Source organism: Dufourea novaeangliae, unplaced genomic scaffold, assembly GCF_001272555.1.
Source record: "Dufourea novaeangliae isolate 0120121106 unplaced genomic scaffold, ASM127255v1 scaffold72, whole genome shotgun sequence".
Lineage (NCBI taxonomy): Eukaryota > Metazoa > Arthropoda > Insecta > Hymenoptera > Halictidae > Dufourea > Dufourea novaeangliae.
The window spans coordinates 1,121,090-1,141,709 of NW_015373947.1; the positions used below are offsets into that span (position 1 = coordinate 1,121,090).

A 20,620-nucleotide genomic window follows, 5' to 3' on the forward strand; every position below is an offset into this window, starting at 1 on the left:
GTGTATTCGATCGAATAGATGGAACGTTTTGTTGTGGAAATTACTCAAGATATTCAAATAAAACAATATTTTCGCTTGAAGTGAAAGGAATACATGGAAGCCATCCGCATCCGAACTGATAGGGAGACATAAGTGTTCGGATAATAGAACAATCACTTTTCTGATACTGGAAATTACTAGGATATTCAATGCAAGCAATATTTTCGCTTGAAGTGAAAGGAATACATGGAAGCCATCCGCATCCGAACTGATAAGGAGACGTAAGTGTTCGGATAATAGAACAATCACTTTTCTGATACTGGAAATTACTAGGATATTCAATGCAAGCAATATGTTCGCTTGAACTGAAAGGAATACATGGAAGCCATCTGCATCCGAACTGATAAGGAGACGTAAGTGTTCGGATAATAGAACAATCACTTTTCTGATACTGGAAATTACTAGAATATTTAATGCAAGCAATATTTTCGCTTGAAGTGAAAGGAATACATGGAAGCCATCCGCATCCGAACTGATAAGGAGACGTAAGTGTTCGGATAATAGAACAATTACTTTTCTGATACTACACTTCATTTATTTGAACAGTATTACTGTCGTATTCGAATGAAACAGTACAGTAATTGAAAAGCCTTCCAACACTCATCGAGGATTTACTGTATTTTTCATTTTCAATACATCGATAAACTATTGCTACAGTCAGTGATCAGGTTAATTCATTCGATTAGATTACTTTTTGACAGAGTTAGTAGTTATCATTGTTGATGCTCTTAAGTGTGCTTTCTGTTATCCTGGAAGCAACATACTGACAATTCAGTTAGCACAGCAGCTAGCATCATCAGTGGATCGAGGGGTACACTAATACAGGTGTTTCATCATTGTCCAGCCAAACAATTAAAATCTCTTGATGACGACTATCAAACCGTAACACGAGCAGAGTGTACACATGCAACAATGTCACGGTGCAGTTTAAATAGAAACGATAAAAAGATCCGTGGATTTCGAATGTGGTTAGTAGTACATTTGGTGGCTTAAGTAGTTCCCGTGTTTATCAGTGAGCTTCATTGGGCACCAGCGAACTTGTAAGCACCCTTCTCCTTCGGATACGAGTTTGATAACGGGGAATTAAGTCGGCGGGATTAGCAGTTTAACTTAACAAATTTGGCGCTACGTAAGTACCAACGGCTTAACTTTCCACTTAATTTAATTACCGAACAGCGATTCCTGCCACTTTATGAGACGATCCGCTCCCTATTTAATCCCCTCGAGCGGGCAGAAAAATGGCACATCCGCGTGATAGTCGAAATATCTGTTCATTTAATTTCTTTAATTTCATCTTAATCATTACCACTTTCAATTTCTGCATAACACGAGTCGTCTGTCTTGCAGCTACTTTGTACTCATTGGCACCTTGTAAACATATTTCAATGGATACTCGAGACATAGAAATTTATAGATGTGTCAATCTGTCCGTAAGTACAGACAGTGAGCATACAGGTAAAGATAAGAAAAACTATAAAGATAAGACCATCAGCAAAAATAATGTAAACCGACATTCAGAAAAACTCACTTCACTACTACTTATTTACTGTTACTACTAATTTACTGTTATTCGTTACTTCAAGAAAAATTAAATTTACACATCCACAATGTTTGAGGCACATATGATGGTCCAGGAAGTGTTACCATACACCTAACAATTTATATTTTAGAAAAATCTCTGTAAACCCACATTCAGAAAAACTCACTTCATGCTTCAGATTCTAGTGCCTAAACGTCCAGTGAGTTACTACTAATTTACTGTTATTCGTTACTTCAAGAAAAATTAAATTTACATATCCACAATGTTTGAGGCACATATGATGGTCCAGGAAGTGTTACCATAGACCAAAAAATTTATATTTTAGAAAAATCTCTGTAAACTCACATTCAGAAAAACTCACTTCATGCTTCAGATTCTAGTGCCTAAACGTCCAGTGAGTTACTACTAATTTACTGTTGTTCGTTACTTCAAGAAAAATTAAATTTACACATCCACAATGTTTGAGGCACATATGATGGTCCAGGAAGTGTTACCATAGACCTAAAAGTTTATATCTTATAAAAGTCTTTGAAAAGAGGCAATAGTATAAGTCTTCTTCCTTCTAGCGCGTATCATTAAGCACACACACAGAAAGAAAGAAAAAATTCGTACTTAACAGATATGCAAATTTTTACATACACTACCAACATCATAAATAATCCCACCCATTACAAGGACCGATTACCGTTTCACAAAACCAGAATCTCTCATCACTGGCCATGGCAAACGTCTTTCAAACTACGCATTACAACACTTTCTCGCCCAATTATCATCGAGTAGGAACAGAAAGGAGCAAGGACAAGTCCAAGACTCACAAGGAGTGTATTTTAGGTGTCCGTCTCCGATTGCTTTGGTTTTCGGATATGTTTTACAGGACCGAAAAATAAGAGATACGTATTTTTTTATGGCGGCCCGTTTTCATATTTAGGGGGTGAAACCACCCCTCAAAGTTTCGACCCGGAAGTACTATCTCGAAAACCAGAGGAGATACATGCAAACTTTCAATTGGTGGCTTTCATGGTTTTTTATGTACAATAAACTGGTGTTAACAAATTGTCAAAAATACAATGTGTTTATAACAAAAAAATTTGTTATAACTTTACAACTTATTGAAATTTGCGTAATGACATAAAATGTCGAGCACTTAATTCCAAATCCATTGGTATATTTATTTTTTAAATTGACTCCTTAGTCTCGCAGTTTTTTATTATTTATATCCTGTGCGCACGCCCGCTCTTTAAGCTTCAGATTGCCTCGGTTTCGGAGAATACAAATATTATCGAAGACTTTACGGTTCATATTTGTCACAAAAATGATATTCATGAAAAAAATGTTTTAAACAAAATGCTTTTTTACACCAAGAACATTTAGCTATCGGTGTTTCATCACAGAGTGCACATTTCATTTCTATATTCTCTTCGAAAGCAAATTCTACAGGATTCACAAAATCTCCTAACTTGGTTTCTGCGTATCCACTTTTATACCAAGAATACTGGAATCAAGTGCTCGTGATTTTATGTCATTACGCAAATTTCAATAAGTTGTAAAATAAAGTTATAACAAATTTGTTTGTTATAAACAAATTGTATTTTTGACAATTTGTTAACACCAGTTTATTCTACATAAAAAACCATGAAAGCCACCAATTGAAAGTTTTCATGTATCTCCTCTGGTTTTCGAGATAGTACTTCCGGGTCGAAACTTTGAGGGGTGGTTTCACCCCCTAAATATGAAAACGGGCCGCTATAAAAAAATACGTATCTCTTATTTTTCGGTCCTCTAAAACATATCCGAAAACCAAAGCAATCGGAGGCGGACACCTAAAATACACTTCTTGTCAGTTCGAACCCGACAGCGCTAGAAACCGGCTGACGTGTGAATCAAATATTTTCGGTCCGTACGCTTGTGCGTTATGCAATTGTAACGATATTATATCTACTCGCGCATGTTTTGCTGGCACAGTAAGCCTAGGAATTCCTAACCATGAGTGTCATTTTTTATCGAACGATGGACAGTAGACGGTTCTGGTCTGGGCAATTGGGCAAACGTGGCTATGGTGGATGGCTAATGACGGTGGTGATGTTGCTTTTCGTGGCTATCTGTGGACTGAATGCGTCCACCCCACGTGTGAAAACGAAATTCGGCGTGGTTGAAGGTGTGTGGGCCAGAAGCGCAAATGGCAGGATCTTTGCCGAGTACTTGGGTATTCCCTATGCTGAGCCACCGATTGGGGACCTGAGGTTTAGGGTGAGCTTCATAGACACTAATTCATATTTCAATTTTATGGCCATGTGAACTGGACATGGAATGATAGGTATATCCATTAGTCACCTGTCCAGTAGAACAGGTGACTAGTAGAACAAGGTTTGTGTTAATAGGGAATTTCGTTAGACCTGTTGACTGCTAAGTTAGCACCCCTAAAAGGGCAATAGTGATGAAATCGATTTTGAAGTCGAGCAAATAATTTGCAGATCTACATTTATTATGGAATTTAGTTATAAATAGCATAGCAGTAAGTTTGCTAGCATTGATGGCAGTCTTAGATAAATTCAGGACTGATCTGTGAAGTCGTATCCATGTCTATCATTTTGGTATTAAGTTATTGGGTAACTGACTGATTGGTGCGCTTTGGCATAAAGCAAATTATTAAATGAAAAATAGTTTCGATCGATGCGTTGAGTTAATTTAAACATTAGAATTGGAGGATTGAAACCTGAAGATTAGAAGCTTAGTTTCAGTGTGGTCTGTAAATGAGAGGTTATTATCTCCCAGACAATTTAATTGTTTTGGTAAATAAGTCTAGTATTAAAGTTTGAAACAGTATTGAATGATAGGGAGAATTCAACGCACAGGGAATCATAACAAGGCCAGTACATAGATAAGACGTAATAGAATTGTCCTACAAGGTGGTATAATATTTAACTATACGTTTAGTTGCTAACGAAAGTTAATGTTGTGATATCTATGAATATTATCTATGAGTAATGGGCCGAAAGGTCTCTATCTTTCTCAAATTGTCTAGACTTTATTTAAAATTCAAAATACGATTACGTTTCCTTCAGAGTCCACAGCCTTGGAACCACACATGGAAAGGTATTTATAATGCCACAAAAGATAGTTCCAAGTGCATCCAACCGATCTCAAAAGAACGTATTGTCGGAAGTGAAGACTGCTTATATTTAAATGTTTATGTACCTGTGGTAAGCTTTCCGTAATTATTAACAATAATTTACTAATAATACCCTCGGCAAGGGCGATCATACGTTAGAAATAAAATATGAAATTTTTAATTATTATAAAATCTGGGGTACAGCGACAGTAATCAGTTCTACCAAACTTTAAACAAAAGTTTCTTCGCGTGAACCATAGTTTAAGTATTCGAAAATTGGACACGAGATCGATTGGTTCGGAAGGGCCGTACGCGATTTAATTAAATTTAATTATTTCAAGGTGACGTCGCCGTACCTTTAATGAGCCGACACGCTGCTTTGAATAATCATTTACACATAAAACGATTCAAATCGAGGCCACCAAAAAGTACATTTAAAATCGGGCAACTTATATATACTTATATGTATACCCTTGCACGTATATACACAGTAAATCGTCGATAAGTGTTCGAAGGCTCCTCAACCCTGACAAGGAGAGATCCCTAGGTATACCGCTGACTTTTTAGCGAAATTTAGTACAGTGATAGAGCATAGAATGTTGAAACCAATGATATTTGTTTCAGTCGCATATGGCCATTAGTTTATGAAAAATTTAAATGTTTAATGACGAGGAACCTTCGAACACTCATCGAAGATTTACTGCACATGGTCGCCCAAAAAGCACGGAATGGATTTCGATTTATAAAACAGTAGCTACAGACTTTGCAAATACTTCTTCAGATCCCAGATAAGGAGAAGGGGAGCAACAAACTTCCAGTTATAGTGTTCGTGCACGGCGGAAAGTATATTATCGGTGCCAGTCACAGCCAAGAATTCCCACCAGACTACATGTTGAATCGAGATGTTATTTTAGTCTCTATGAATTATCGCCTAAACGTTATGGGTAACAAATATTTCACAAGTACAGTAGCCCCCGCTTAACAGATGCATTTTTTCCTATTTATGGGGGTGCCCTAGTGTACCCTCACGAGTAAACTCGGTTTCCACTAGGAGAAAAAGTGAGATAGGCGAAGGGTCTCTTACCAATTAGTTTTGGGAGTTACTGAAATTTATGCCAAATTAACATTCGGTTTAACATTTATTTAAGTACTTGAAATAAATTTACCAAGTGATAGGAGGTCTTTCTCTTACGCCACGTTTTCCCTAGACCACTTGCCTCCCCGGATAACTGTCGCAACGTGGACCTGGAAGCATGTGTCAATTAACCTGGGAAAACTGTATTCCAACCGCTTCCGAATAAATCGATCATTCTGAGAGTCCCGTTTGTCCCCAGGATTCTTCACCACAGCGAACAAAGTCTCCCCAGGCAATTATGGCCTGAAGGATATTTTAATGTCGCTGCATTGGGTCCACGATAACATCGAGTCCTTCCATGGCGATTCGAATTCCGTGACGTTATGGGGCCACAGCGCTGGAGCTGGCGCTGTTCACGCGATGGCCTTCACCAAGAAAACGGAGGGACTGTTTCACAGATACATTCTGCAGAGCGGGAGCATATTCGCCACCTGGGCTGTGAACTCTAGGTATTGGATGAGACAGGTTTCGCTGGAGGTAGCCAGGCTGGTAGGCTGTCTGCCCCGTGGCACAAAGAACAGCACGAAAATCGTGTTGGAAACTGAGGAAAATCATTCGAGGGACCATTATGTAGAGACAGAAACCACGTGTCCCAGTAGGACCTATGAAAGGTATTACGATGAGCATGATGACGAGGAGATATTACGTTGCATGAAGTCCGTCGATAAGACGACGATCGTCAGGACGGTGAAACATTTCGTGAGATTCTTAATTATATTTCTGAATTTTATTGGTGGTTGCATATGAAGTGTCGTTTTTATTGGTTGGTATATTTAGTTTGACATGGTCACCGTTTGTGTGTTAAGTTAGAACTTGATCTGTACCTACTTTTTGCTAGGCGTTCATATGCAAAGACCTAACGATGACATTGTCCTTCGCTATTTTGTTCATTGTTTAGTTTTCAACAGGATGTTTGGCAACAGAATCCTTGTTGCCCCTTCGGACCCGTGGTTGAAGAGGAATCAGCAGACGCTGTTATAACGAGACCTCCTTTGGTGACTCTCAGAAAACGTCTGTTCAGAGATATACCACTTATAGTAGGTGTCACAAGGGACGAAGGATTCATGAAGACTGTGGGTATGTTATTAAAGATCAATCGGATATTTTTCTTAATTATTCAATTGTTTGAAAAATCCAGGTTTATTGGACTCGGAGAAGGAACTGATCGACAATATCGATGTATACTTGCCGGTCCTGCTGGACTCTTATCAGTTAATCTCCAACATGTCTGCCTTCCTCGGTGCTGTTGAAGAATTTTATTTCGAGTCGAATCTTACGGGACGACTAATGCAAAATATTACAGAGGTGCGTTTTGTGATAAGTTAACGTTTAACGGGCTCATTATTATCGTTCTGTTGAGTTTTTTTTAAATATTGAGTTGTCTCTCAAGAAAACTATATTTAAACTACAGTTACAGTTGGACTATTAGTGAGATTATTAGGTGAACTATTACTTAGAATATTAATTGGACTATTAGTTAGACTATTAAATAGACTAATAGCGTATTAGTTGGACTATTAGTTAGACTATTAGTTGGCCTATTGATTAGATTATTAGTTGGGATATCAGCTCGGCTATTAGTTAGAGTATTAGTTGGACTATTAGTCAGAGTATTAGTTGGGCTATTAGTTAGACTATTAGTTGGACTATTGCTTAGATTATTAGTTGGGATATTAGCTCGGCTATTAGTTAGAGTATTAGTTGGACTATTAGTCAGAGTATTAGTTGGGCTATTAGTTAGACTATTAGTTGGACTATTGCTTAGATTATTAGTTGGGATATTAGCTCGGCTATTAGTTAAGCTATTAATTGGGCTATTAGTTCGACTATTAAATAGACTAATAGTTAGAGTATTAGTTGGACTATTAGTCAGAGTATTAGTTGGGCTATTAGTTGGGCTATTAGTTAGACTATTAGTTGCGCTATTAGTTAGACTATTAGTTGGACTATTGCTTAGATTATTAGTTGGGATATTAGCTCGGCTATTAATTAAGCTATTAATTGGGCTATTAGTTCGACCGTTGGACAGACTAATAGTTAGAGTATTAGTTGGACTATTGCGTAGATTATTAGTTAGGATATTAGCTCGGCTATTAGATAGACTATTAGTTAGAGTATTAGTTGGGCTATTAGTCAGAGTATTAGTTGGGCTATTAGTTGGGCTATTAGTTAGACTATTAGTTGCGCTATTAGTTAGACTATTCGTTGGACTATTGCTTAGATTAGTAGTTAGGATATTAGCTCGGCTATTAATTAAGCTATTAATTGGGCTATTAGTTCGACTATTAAATAGACTAATAGTTAGAGTATTAGTTGGACTATTAGGTCGGCTATTAGTTGGGCTATTAGTCAGAGTATTAGTTGGACTATTGCGTAGATTATTAGTTAGGATATTAGCTCGGCTATTAGATAGACTATTAGTTAGAGTATTCGTTGGACTATTAGTCAGAGTATTAGTTGGACTATTAGGTCGGCTATTAGTTGGGCTATTAGTTCGACTACTATTTGCGCCATTAGTTAGACTGTAGTTTACGGTTCTCCCTTCTTCCTCTTTTCTTCACAGACTTCACTCAATGCTCACAATGCCGATTGTCAACAAATCCATATTAGGACAGTACAGTAGTGCTATCTATAGATTATCGTAATATTCTTAGATAATTGTTTGTTAATAAAGAAATCTGTTCCTAACTCTGTCATAGGCGACCGGTGATGCTGTAATTATATGGCCAACGTATCAGGTGTTGAGACGTCAATTAGGGATGATGAATTCGAGCGTTTACTTTTATGTCTTTATGTACGAGGGCACGTTTAGCTTCACCTTCCATACACTACCGCGGAGATACTTCGGTGAGTAAAATTGATCGCGTACTATTGCACTTCGGGAGCTCGTTTATCATTCCCGACGAGTTTCGACTGATTCTGTTTAGGTGGAATAATATTAATTAACATTTAATCGATTGCTTTGCATTCACTGTCACACTTCGGTAACATTACCTGACGTTTTAATTAGTCCTCGAAGTTGTGTAAATATTGATCATAATTTTAATTGAAATGCCAGCCGATGAAAAAATTCAGTTTGTGTCGGTCACTTATGGCCGTCGCAGTATTATATCAATTACATTTTATCATTTTAATATCGAGCTCATAAAATTTTATTGTCCGAGTCAAATTTAATTAATACAATCGAGCATAAAATCCGTGGGCCAACGTTACATTTTGCAAAACATATTTTTTCCAGGCATCTCACACGGTGACGATTTAAATTACTTGATGCCTATGTTAAACAGAGAATTTGGCGATGAAACGTTCCACAATACGGAAACTGACATCGCTATGATAAACATAATGACCAAACTGTGGGCCAACTTTGCAACCACGGGGTAAGTTTATATGTTTCGCTACCATTAATTATTTACAACAATTAGTTAAAGTATCGTTTCTAAAGAATATTTTTCATCAATCTACTTTTAATGCTATCAGAGTACCAAAGGCAACGGGAGTAATCGCCTGGCCGGAATACAAAATTGCCCATAAGTTTCTGCGAATCGGAGTGGACAAAAGGCCAGAAGTCGTCTTGGACAATCAATTCCTGCCCGATAGAATGAGATTTTGGGAAGAAGTAACAAACAATTTCACCGTAAATGAGGCGGACTTTACAGACGAACAACCACCCGAAGAGTCACCACCAGAGAACCATTCCAACATCAACATGGGCAACCTGCTCAGCGGCTCACTAATATCTCTGTTACTATTGTGCACCATTTATTTATTCTAAGACAAATGCTTTTTATGTTTTTATTAATGAACAATCATGCATCGTAAAATAAAATCGAACATTTTCACCCATCAAAGCTTCTTTCACTCGTCGCATAGTGGTGCATAATAAATTATTTTTTTCAAATCGGCATCCTCGACAATCTATACACACCAAGATTCTTCCGAATGAACTCATTTCCTAAAATTTCGCTTCGCCATATTGGATTTACCACACTGAATTTCGAAAAACTAACTTTAAATTCGTAACCAGCGACCGAAAAATCCCCCGATAATGATAATCTTAATAATCTGTTTAATTGTCACCTTCAATTTTTCGCAAATACACCTATAATTTTTTTACGCCTATCTATTAGAGGATTTCAAGACGAATTCGAATTCGGTAAGTATCATAACACAACATGTGTTAGGTATAAAAAAATTATAGGTGTATTTGCAAAAAATTGAAGGTGACCTTGAAAAATCATGGAAAAAAAAGAGTTGACAAAAAATTTGCTATAATCACGTTAAAGCTCTTGAAACCATGCTATGCCTGATAAAAACATTTTCGATCGGATTGCTAATAACAGAGTAATCTCTACTGATCACGATTCGTGGTTCACCCTGTATATTTTAAAGTATATACGAATAAATACTGTATATTTTAATATTCAACGAGCACTCATCGTGGAATTACAGTATCGCTGTGCGTCACCCAACATGGCTGCCACCGAAAGGACGACGCACCAAAAGACACACGGGGTTTTCGTTGAATAAGTGAATAGAGGTAGATTATCAGCGGTCGCGGGTACCTCCCAAAGGGCGGTCCCCGGTTCTGTAATAAGACGGAGCACTGCTAATATACGAAAAGCATAATGGAATTCCGTGGAAATTAAGTTCGCCGTGTGGAGAGTTAACGCGTGGATAAAATATGCAGACGGTCGGCTTCCTAGGGTGGCGCTCGGGGAAATTAATCATCCGGCCTAGGTAACCGGTGTTTGTCTTCTTTTCCGTTTCCGGTCGTATCTCGCGGAAAGAAATCGCGACGGTGTAATCTTGGGTCGGAAGCAATAACTATGTAATGACGACAAATTGAAGACAAACGCCAGTCCCGTCTCCTCCTGGAGTCCCCCCCTGACACCAGGAAGAACAGAAATATTCAGGTGGCCTGTTCTAGGTGCATCACCCTATACAGTAAATCTTCGAATAGTGTTCGAAGGTTTCTCGGCATCCCCAGATGCTTTTTAATTAGGTTTAGTTATATTTGTTTCATGAAATATTTAATGTTCAGTGTTGAGGAGCCTTCGAACACTTATCGGGAATTTCCTGTATATCGACCACAACTGACTCATCCACGATCTGACACCGTTATTCTCAAGCTTTCAATTCCCCTTTCGATATTCCCTATCGTACCATAGACTGGTGCTGCCAATGGCTTCTGGAAGGGTCAAAGGAAAAATTTTTCCGAAACGCTTGTAACGATATATCACGCGAAACACTCGGCCAATCACAATGCCTGTGGGTGAATAAATTGCTCCCGAAGCAGTTCATAATTAAACGTCAGCCAGATAACCGGTCAAACAAAGGCGGTGTATCCCGAAACCGTTCCCGCGATATTACGTTTCCGATGAAAAGAAGAGCAACTTATTCCCCCCTGGCCTCCTAACGATCCAGCGAGCAGGCTATTGTTTTGAGGGACGTTTAATTCAACGCCCCGGGCGGGAAAATAATTAATGACAGGACAAAGAGCGGGGGAACCGCGAGGCGTCTTAAACGATACATTACGTCTGCCATTCACGGAACTCGGAAAGATAAAGTAGCCTTTTCCTGATGCTGATGGGAATAATCACGGCGAACTAGTCTTAAGAGAAAACGGCGTTCAATTAAGGTTATGTTTGGGTGTCCTCTGGCGGCCATATTTGTTGCTAGTTACAGGTGTCGCCGCCAGGTGTCGCGTTGATTCGAAAGAAAGAAGTAACAATACTTCGAGTAAATAATCTTGGAATTTTTGGTGTACCATCTCAAATTAATTTTAGTTTTCTGAAGCCCCACCTAATCTGTAATACCAACACCTTAAAAAGTCTGCGATTTTAGTGATCTCTGTGTTATGAGAACAGTGAATCTACGTTATGAAAAAAGGGAGTAGAATATAAAAGACGCTCTCTGTCTAAATCTACAAATTCTGTCTGGCACATTTTTTTATATAAACAATAGCTTAGAGGATAAACGTTTAAGTAATTATTTAAATGTTTAAGGCTTCGGGAGCAATCTTTCCTCTCATCCAATCGAGCTGAAACTTCACACAGATTATTTCTTTTATTAATTGGAACTATTTTTAACGGGTGAAGGCGAAAGAGATTCGAAAATTGAAAATAAGAGCCACCTTAGTGATCAAAGTTCCCTCTTGTAAGTAAAGACACGACGCAAAGCTAGATTCTACTTACTTTTATAATCTCTTTTCAGTTGTGACAAACGAAATTCCAGTGTTACTTCAAATTGTCGAAGGATCGTGGCTTTACAAGTTTCGAACCGGGGGGAAAGGCGGATGCTGGTCGTGTACCACGATAATGAGATATCCACAGACTCGGCGGAACATCGCTGGAGGGACAGGATGTAATTGGCAAAACCCCGGGAAAATCGAGTCGCTTTCTCGATAAACAGCACCGTTGCTTGCGTCGGTTAATCATTTTTGAGGTGAATCCACAACTGTAGACCCAATCCGCCCCGTCGAGAGTCTCTGTGAACAACTTGGAAGTAAATTAACCTGGTCTGAGAATTCGTAACAGATCAAATTTAAGCTTAGAAAACAAATTTATTCTATATAAAGTCATTCTGAAGCCAACATAGACCTATGGCATTCAGCTATGGGGCACTGCCATCAATTCCAATATTGAGATCTTACAACGATTCCAGTCCAAGACTTCGAGATTCATCTGCAACGCTCCTTGGTATGTTAGAAAAGAAAGAATTCATCATAATCTGAAGATACTAACAGTGAAAAAAGAGGATCCAGAAACTCAGCAGTCGTTATACAGGGTGTCCCAAAAAGATGGGACAATCTGCAGCATGCATATTCCTGATGGTAATACAAATCGAAAAGTCCTTTACTGTTCCGTAATCTGAAGCTACATTTCCGAGATATCAGTAGTTACACGAACTCCAATCAGCTGAGCGGTTGGCCACAGATACGCTCAATCAAATATCATTGGCTTCAGAGTTTCAAGCTCTACCAGTGCGTTAAACTTCATTAAATAGTCAGCTTTACACCTAGGGACCTCTGTCAGTGCCGAGGGACCGTCGGACACTCATCGAGGATTTACTGTACATAATGTCTTATTTCTTTCAAACCACTCCACAGGTCGCAATTTTTCAGTAAATATGCAGCTCTTTTTTAAAAATTCTTCATAATAAAGTCCTCTATCGATCTGTGCAGCCTAAATTTTCAATTCCGTTGCTCATTTGTTTATATTTAGTGAAACATACAGATGATCAATATCAGGGGGACTTTCCGGTCACTGGTTACGAATTTGAAGTCAGATTTTCGAAATGTAAAATGGCGAATCCAATACGCCAAAGAAAAATGTCCGGAAATGAGCTTGCGAATCAAGGATTTACTGTAGTTCAATAAATAAATAAAAAAACTCGTAATAACCGTTTTTCTCAGCGTTCCAGGAAAGTGTCTACCATAGAGGGAGAAAGACCAAGAAAACAGCGATATATATTTTATAACTGTAGTCCGGGGAGACAAAGCGAACTGGCAAGGCAGATGTGATGGCCAGACCGCGAGCCCAGCCAGAGGAAAAACAACGCGTTGGATACTTGAAACGGGACAACACAGGGCAGAGGGCCGACACAGAGGCCAGGCCCGTTGATCGACGATTTGCATAGACAAATAAGTTCGAGTTCTGATGAGCCGCGTCGCCCTGGGTATTTACCCAGCAGTCGAATAATCGTTTTACGAAAGGGGGTGGGGGGAGATGGGTGCGATTTCGAACTACGTGTTGAAATGTGCAAGTGCAAACACGAATAGGGAAGGGGCTTTCGAACGGTGGAGCACTGGCCACTCCGGAATTTCCTCTCTAGACAGGACACGGGGTAATGGGAAAGTTCGAGGGTGAGAACTCGAGCCGTGTGTTGGTCCGCGAAATGGTCACGGTTTGGAGAACCTTTCGAACACGCGTATTTCATTGATTGAATTTGTTCCCTTAGACGTGCTAAAATAAACTTCACGAGTCCGTGTCAGGATCGCGTTGTAGCTACAGGCGCCTAGTGCGGGGACGCTACCGCTAGAGGGCCACGATCGATTACCCTTTCTCGCAAGTGATCGGTGAAAGCTTACTGATCCAAACGATTTTATATATAAGTGGTTCTATAATTTTTGTCGTACGACCCTAGTAGAAAGGGCAGGAAAACTGACTCAATCCTTTTCAGGTGCATATCCTTAGTCCTGTAGCTAACACGTCAGTTTACTGTGAAAAATCGTAGTTGAAACGGTGTACCATGACGACTCTCCCAAGACGTGGATTTTAAGTGATTATTTATTACTCGAAAGTCAGGTCTAGGGAGGACCTACGGAATATGGTGGGAGAGTGAATTGGTATGCGTGAAAGTACGTATGTAGGGGAAGTGTCCCAGGCGGCAATATATGAAGAGTCTACTTTATCTGGCATTATCTTGTGACGTCACACGAGGGCAACTTGCTCCATTATCTTTACTTCACTTCCACTCGTGGATCCGTATATACAGGTCGTATTTATACAAATACAGGGTGTCCCAAAAAGATGGGACAACTCGCAACATGCATGTTCCTCATGCACATACAAATCGATAAATCCTTTCCCATTTTCTAATCCGAAGCTTCGTTTCCGAGATATTAACAGTTAAACGAACTCCAATCAGCTGAGCGCACGTGTGACCAACCGGTCAGCTGATTGGAGTTCGTTTAACTGTTAATATCTCGGAGATGGATCCTCAGATTACAAAACGGTAAAGGACTTTTCGATTTGTATTTGCATGAGGAATATCCACATTACGAATCGTTCCATCTTTTTGGGACACCCTGTATGATCGAAGGCCAATTATATGGATCAAAGAAATACCTTGTTTCGTGGTTCAAACGAACGGAACTGGTAGCGAGCATACTGCCTACACGGAGGCTCCACGAATTCTGGACACGTTCACGCGTCTCGGTCACATTGTCGGTCGACTTGCTACGATAATGACTCCCTCCGGGGCCAGGACAAAAGTGCACTGGTATCCTCGGCGCGTCTGCACCCCCCACCCCGTTCCACGGGGATGGAAATCGGGCCAGCATCGATTACGATATCGTCGTGTCGCATGACAGAACGACCACGGCGGCGCCCGGCACAATACGCTAATGCGACATATTGTTCGGCCCCGCAAAAATTGTACCCTCGTTACATCGGCAACAATGCCGCGCGCGCGCGAACGTTGGACAAGCCACTGTCCATAGAGCGTTACCGGTGGAAAATTATAGGAGCCATTCGAACGGCTGCTGCTGGTCGCGTGCTAAATTCCCCGCCGCGCTTGTGAGACATGGAAGGTCTCGACGCCATTCAGGGGGGGTGAAAAAGGAGGTGGGTGATGATGACAACGATCCTGAGACAAATGGACAGCTATCGGAACGGTCCATGCGTTGCATGCTTGATCAGTCTTGACTATCATGAGGATTATTTAACCCTTTAACAGTTAAAGTTAAGTAAGTATACCCTAATGTTTGAACGTGTTATTATCCAAAAAGTTAGAAATTAAATTAGAATTAACTAAATTTTTTAGTTTTCTTGATTTTTATTTAACCTCTTAGATATGATGCCACTTTTTAAAAGTGTTTATCTACGTTGTATCGCTAGAACGACGCGATGACGAGTATACCTTCTTTGAAAAATCAATTATTTTATTGTTTAGTTGTACTTATACTATTTACAAAATTTGAGCATTTATAATTTTATTATTGAACGAAGATTATTATTTAGAAAGATGATATGTAATAAGAACTGGTCTAGTCAAGTAGTCTTAAAATATTCTCAAATGTCTGAATTTACAAATATGTTTTAGTTTTCACAAAAATTTTAATTTAAAAGTCTTGAAATCTTCGAATACATTATAAGTTGAGGCTATCAAATTTTCTGGGGGGGTTTGGAATTTGTTATATTGAAAGCAGTAGCTAAGTCAGAAGTAGCGATTCTAATCTGCATCCGGAAGGAAGTAGTGTGTACAACCGTTTTCCCTCATCATCCGCAGTTTCCCTTTTTCCAGCATCCGACTTTTTCCCTTCCTACCGGTTTTGAACCGTAAGCAAGCCTGCAGCTCGTGTCACTATCTTGACGTGCCCTGCAGTACAGTCGTATACTCGTCCGAGACAGTTCCATAATATGCACCCCAGAGATTCTCAAACGTTCCCTTTCAGCATAAAAATAACACTGAATGACTGTTCGAAAAAATAAAATATATATAAATTTAAGTCATCGATAAGTGCTCGAAGACACCTCGGTATTGAACATTAAATATTTTATAAACTAATGGCTATATACGGCCGAAACAAATATCGTTGGCTTCAGAATTCCAAGCTCTATCACTATGCTGAATGTCATTAGAAAGTCAGCGTTCCACCTGATGACCTCTCCTTGTCAATGTAGAGGAGCCTTCGGACACTCATTGAGGATTTACTGTATTCATATTTATCCGGACTTGTTATGTGTTCAGCAAGCAGATTGTGGATGACTTTGAGAGCCACTGGCGTACCGAGTACTGTGCGATGAAAGCTCCGGGCGACCATTTTGCATTACATTCCTCCGACTGCCCATATTATTGCTCGTAACAGTGACAAATGGTTATTACACCGATTACGCGTGGCGTAAGTTACCGATCATTTTACAACGCTACACCTAAGAAGGACTAGGTAAAAGTTATTTTTTTTCAGCTGTGGTCGTATTTCGAAAAAAGAAACGAAAAAAAAAATGTTACAATTTCGATTTACAAGAAACCATTCGGGAATCGCGAGTTGAAAGGCAGTGTCGATAGCATGTTTCTTTCTGTTTTATCTTTTTTCTTTTTTTGGTTGTTTTTTTAGTTTAATTATTTTTTCTGTTACAGATAGGAGGAGAGTCGAGCCTCTGTTTCGCGTTCGGCGCTCGTAAAGGTAACCGCGCGCGAAATACACGTGTGTGTCCGATAGTAAAAACACGAAAGGGGTTCCGGCAACAACGAAAAAAAAAAAAGGGCGGAAGGTTCGGGGCGACGCCGCAGGGGGTCGCGACGGTGGTTTGGTCGGCGTTCGATTCGGTGACATGCAAATTTCAACGCGGCGGAGCATGTTGTTTCTGCGTGCTTTTTTATTTATTTATTCGACACTTGTACCTCGTCCCTTTTTCGTTCACCCTTTATGGCATTTTATACGATGCCGTACGAATCGAGGACCTGGTGGTCGCCTCTCATTTTTGGAGGACCGCCCGGCAATGAATAATCTAACCTAACTCCGGCTACGTGATCGCCGAACTTGCTATTTAGATCATCGAAACGGAAAACGAATGAATTGTTTTAGACTCGATCCTCCGTTCATCAACGGATGTGAATTTCGGATCGCCTGAAATTGAAAAAAAAATGAATCGTTTTGGAGATGAATGTTTATGGGCCTGTGGCTAAAGGAGATCGTCTTAGAGAATTAACTCTTTAAGTATTTTATTTCATTTTGAAAACGTGCAGTTGTGTACTGAATTAATTTTATGCTACGACGAGTATACTCGATAAAAGCAGAGTAAATCCATTTCCTGTAAAATCGATAAAATTCTAATAAACTGACAAAATTACTCCCGCGACTTGAGCACCATCTATTGTCAAAAAAACTCATCGTATTATTAAACAGCCCTCGCACATATAATACTATATATGTATTTCTTTTTCATCAAATGATTTTTTTTTGTTTTGTATGTTCCCTTTTTTGTCCTGAAATATTCTAAACTGTGTTAAAATTACGAATATGTTTTTTCTTTTACCTCAATTTTACTTCAACTTCTTAGCTGTAATGCCGCTTTTTAAAACTGTGTATCTACGTTGCTTCAAAATATTCCAAAAAGGCCAGAATTTACAAATATATTTTACCTTCACAAAAATTTAAATTTAAATAACAAATGGTAATTATTTTTCTCGCCTGACGACTATACTCGTTATTACATAAAAAAATTGCCATTTCTTCATGACGAGTATACTCGTCATTCACAGCTAGGAGGTTAAATACCAAATGCAAACTGTTTTGCTTGATGATGAGTATACTCATGATAAAATAAAAAGTCTTTTCACGATGAGTATACTCGACATAAACATCGAAAGGGTTAAAGGCAGCCTTATAGGTAGAGTACAAAGGGGTCACACCACGTTCGTGTTCATTTCTTCAGATTTTCAAATATTCATTTGCTCATAACTAGACGAGTCTGTGTGTGCGTGTGCATCAGCTACCTGAGCTGGCACGTCAGGGGGTGGGGGGAGGAATGCAACGGATTACGCGGTAATGGCATAACCCCTTGTGTGTGTCCCTGGAGCGTGCTAGAACGCCAGAGATTTAAGACGACGTCCCAGAGAGTTGATCCGATTAATCGAATCTCTCGGTATCGATCGTCGATGCCACACAGCTCCCCGAAATATAGACGGATCGCGTGATAGCATTTTTGAACACGGAATAAATAGCTTTCGGAATTGCTGATCAATAATTCTGCGAACTGGCAGACACTGAAGTCGATTATAACGCTGGCAAAAGGTGTCGTCACACTGGCGTAATATCAGCTGTCAAATTTTGTTCCACACTAGATCCAATTAACCCTCCACGCCCGAACCCTTAAATCGTTATTCGAACATTATGAGGGTGATATATATGTATACATTTTGTATCTTGTTATTTCAAAGTCGAAAACATCGATATTAAACAGGCCAATTTTTGTTTCATTTGTATTTTTGATAAATATTTACAGTAAGGGAACCACCACCGATTTCGATGATATTTTAATATCTTGTCAATGTCATTATTCTGAGTGATATTGTAAAGGATTTAGTCGAGGGTCGCCATTTGTGAAAAAGTTATACTCAAATAAAGTTTAGTATCGTACTTTAATAGTATTGATAAGTAAAATGACCGATGACCTTGACATATGTTGTCAAGGTCACCCCCTGAATGACCTTGAAAAAGTTTCAGTTATCAAATGTTGTCTACGAAATAGTTATTAAGAGAACAATGATACTTTTTTCACGAACTGTCTCCAACCAACTCTGAATAACTTCTTTTTCTTAAACTGTCTCTAACAAACTCTGAAGCTTTATAGTAATCGGAGTTGATGAATGACAGTTCAAGAAAAAAGATAACTTTCTTACAAACGGCGACCCCCACCTAAAACCTTCAAAACATTACTCAGGGTGATGGCCTTGACGAAATATTGAAAAATCATCGAAATCTTTGGCAAATATTTACCAAAGAATATCAAATAATTCGTTCCATAGCCTTCACAATTCCCGAATTCAGCATCGGTGGTTACGAACGTGAGCCCCGTTCATGTGGTAAATTACGCAGGGCAAAGCCGCGTTTCTCCCTCAGACGACAAATTCGAATCCCACGGATTTAATCGCCCAGCTAAGGGATTACGAATGGCATTCATAGGCGGCGAATGTAGCCGTAGTGACCAGTATTCCAAACGAAAATCGAACGGGTCCAAAGACCAGGCTGAATTCGACGAAACATCCTCCCCTCCCAATTATCAGTTTGCGTCCTCCACTACAAACAACGGTAACTAGTGTATATTTAGAAGAAAGAAAAATGGTATCGAGTAATCTCCTACCCGCGTACTTCAATATCCAAGAATTAAATCGGAATTTACATTTAAAACCTTCCCCCGTAAAAACGACGGGAGAACTCTCTGGGTCCGTGAAGTTTTTAATTAACAAATGAAAAACAAAGAAAAAAGACGAGAAACAAACGTAACCGAGAAATGTTGCTTCCATGGTAATCTAAAATGGGCCGTTTGAACCCCATAAAGAACTTCAATTACAACTTAAGAGAGTTAACAAACCCGCGGGCTGGTCGAAGACATTCGAAGCAAACGGGATGGTTTTACCGTGAAACAGAATGGAATCTCTCTTGAAAAGTCCATAAATTAAAATACTCCCCGTTCCACCAAGATTCTCTTGGGATGTACGCGAGGTCTTACCTCCCTAAATCGCGACCGTCCTAAAGCCTCGTGAAATCTTCCTGTTGACAGCTTCTTAAAAAATGCGCTGCCTCTCGTTGGGCACATTCAGACCGCGAAATGTTTCATAGGAAAACCGCTTTCAGCTGCAAAACGGTATCCAGGAAACGACGGTGAATGGTGGGGGATAACCGTGTATTTCTCGTTTGAGGGATTACAGAGCCAGAAATATGATGCATTTCAAGGTACTCGAACCCCCCCCCCCCGACCCCAACCTCCGCAGTACTCCGAATGTCGTTTTACGATGTCGCATGATCTTCGCGAACCGCCATTTCCGCCGTTGCGTTCGTCCTTAACTTTTACGACTGTTGCGGTCCGGCGTACCCTTCATAGGTGAACAATGGCACGAATATGGACTCCAAGACACGCCAAGGATGAAATATGGCTCCGACAATGTAATGTGTAGAGACGCGGCGTAATGATAAATTCGCTCGTTACGCTGACTTTTCGCCCGTGACTGGAATTCACAGTTTGTCCCCGTCGCGGGTATTCTTTGTTGCGTTGTACCGTCGTAAGATAGAACGTTGTAGTTCTGTCACTTGTTGGTTGAATAACGAACGTGTCTCTTGGAAATGATTAACAAGTTAGGAATAGTAAAACATTATAACTATAACCTAACCTGAACTATCACGTAACATAGGATGCGCCACCTAGCATAGGTTACGCCACCTAGCATAGGTTGCGCCACCTAGCATAGGTTACGCCACCTACCATAGGATTGGCCACCAAACACGAACCCCTTCCCGCATCCACTCCTATCTATGGATACTTCAATTTTTGGTATTTTCAATTTTTCA

General features: G+C 39.6%; 1 protein-coding gene across 1 annotated transcript; it reads left to right on the top strand.

Annotated features, from left to right (window-relative positions):
* Positions 1 to 3,586: 3,586 nt before the first annotated feature.
* Positions 3,587 to 9,610, top strand: LOC107186098 (esterase FE4-like). Its single transcript, XM_015573904.1, has 9 exons — positions 3,587 to 3,826; positions 4,642 to 4,779; positions 5,470 to 5,632; positions 6,023 to 6,434; positions 6,722 to 6,900; positions 6,962 to 7,128; positions 8,523 to 8,670; positions 9,062 to 9,203; positions 9,304 to 9,610. Exons 1-9 carry the CDS (start codon positions 3,587 to 3,589, stop codon positions 9,596 to 9,598), a joined length of 1,884 nt encoding a protein of 627 aa, XP_015429390.1. The 3' UTR covers positions 9,599 to 9,610.
* The last annotated feature ends 11,010 nt before the right edge of the window (positions 9,611 to 20,620 follow it).

What these genes read in the sequence shown, in the direction of transcription:
- LOC107186098 (XM_015573904.1), top strand. Translation starts at nt 3,587, where the DNA reads ATGGACAGTAGACGGTTCTGGTCTGGGCAATTGGGCAAACGTGGCTAT. An exon ending in TTGGGGACCTGAGGTTTAGG is followed by an intron (nt 3,827 to 4,641) that starts GTGAGCTTCATA and finishes CGTTTCCTTCAG; the next exon opens with AGTCCACAGCCTTGGAACCA. An exon ending in TTATCGCCTAAACGTTATGG is followed by an intron (nt 5,633 to 6,022) that starts GTAACAAATATT and finishes GTTTGTCCCCAG; the next exon opens with GATTCTTCACCACAGCGAAC.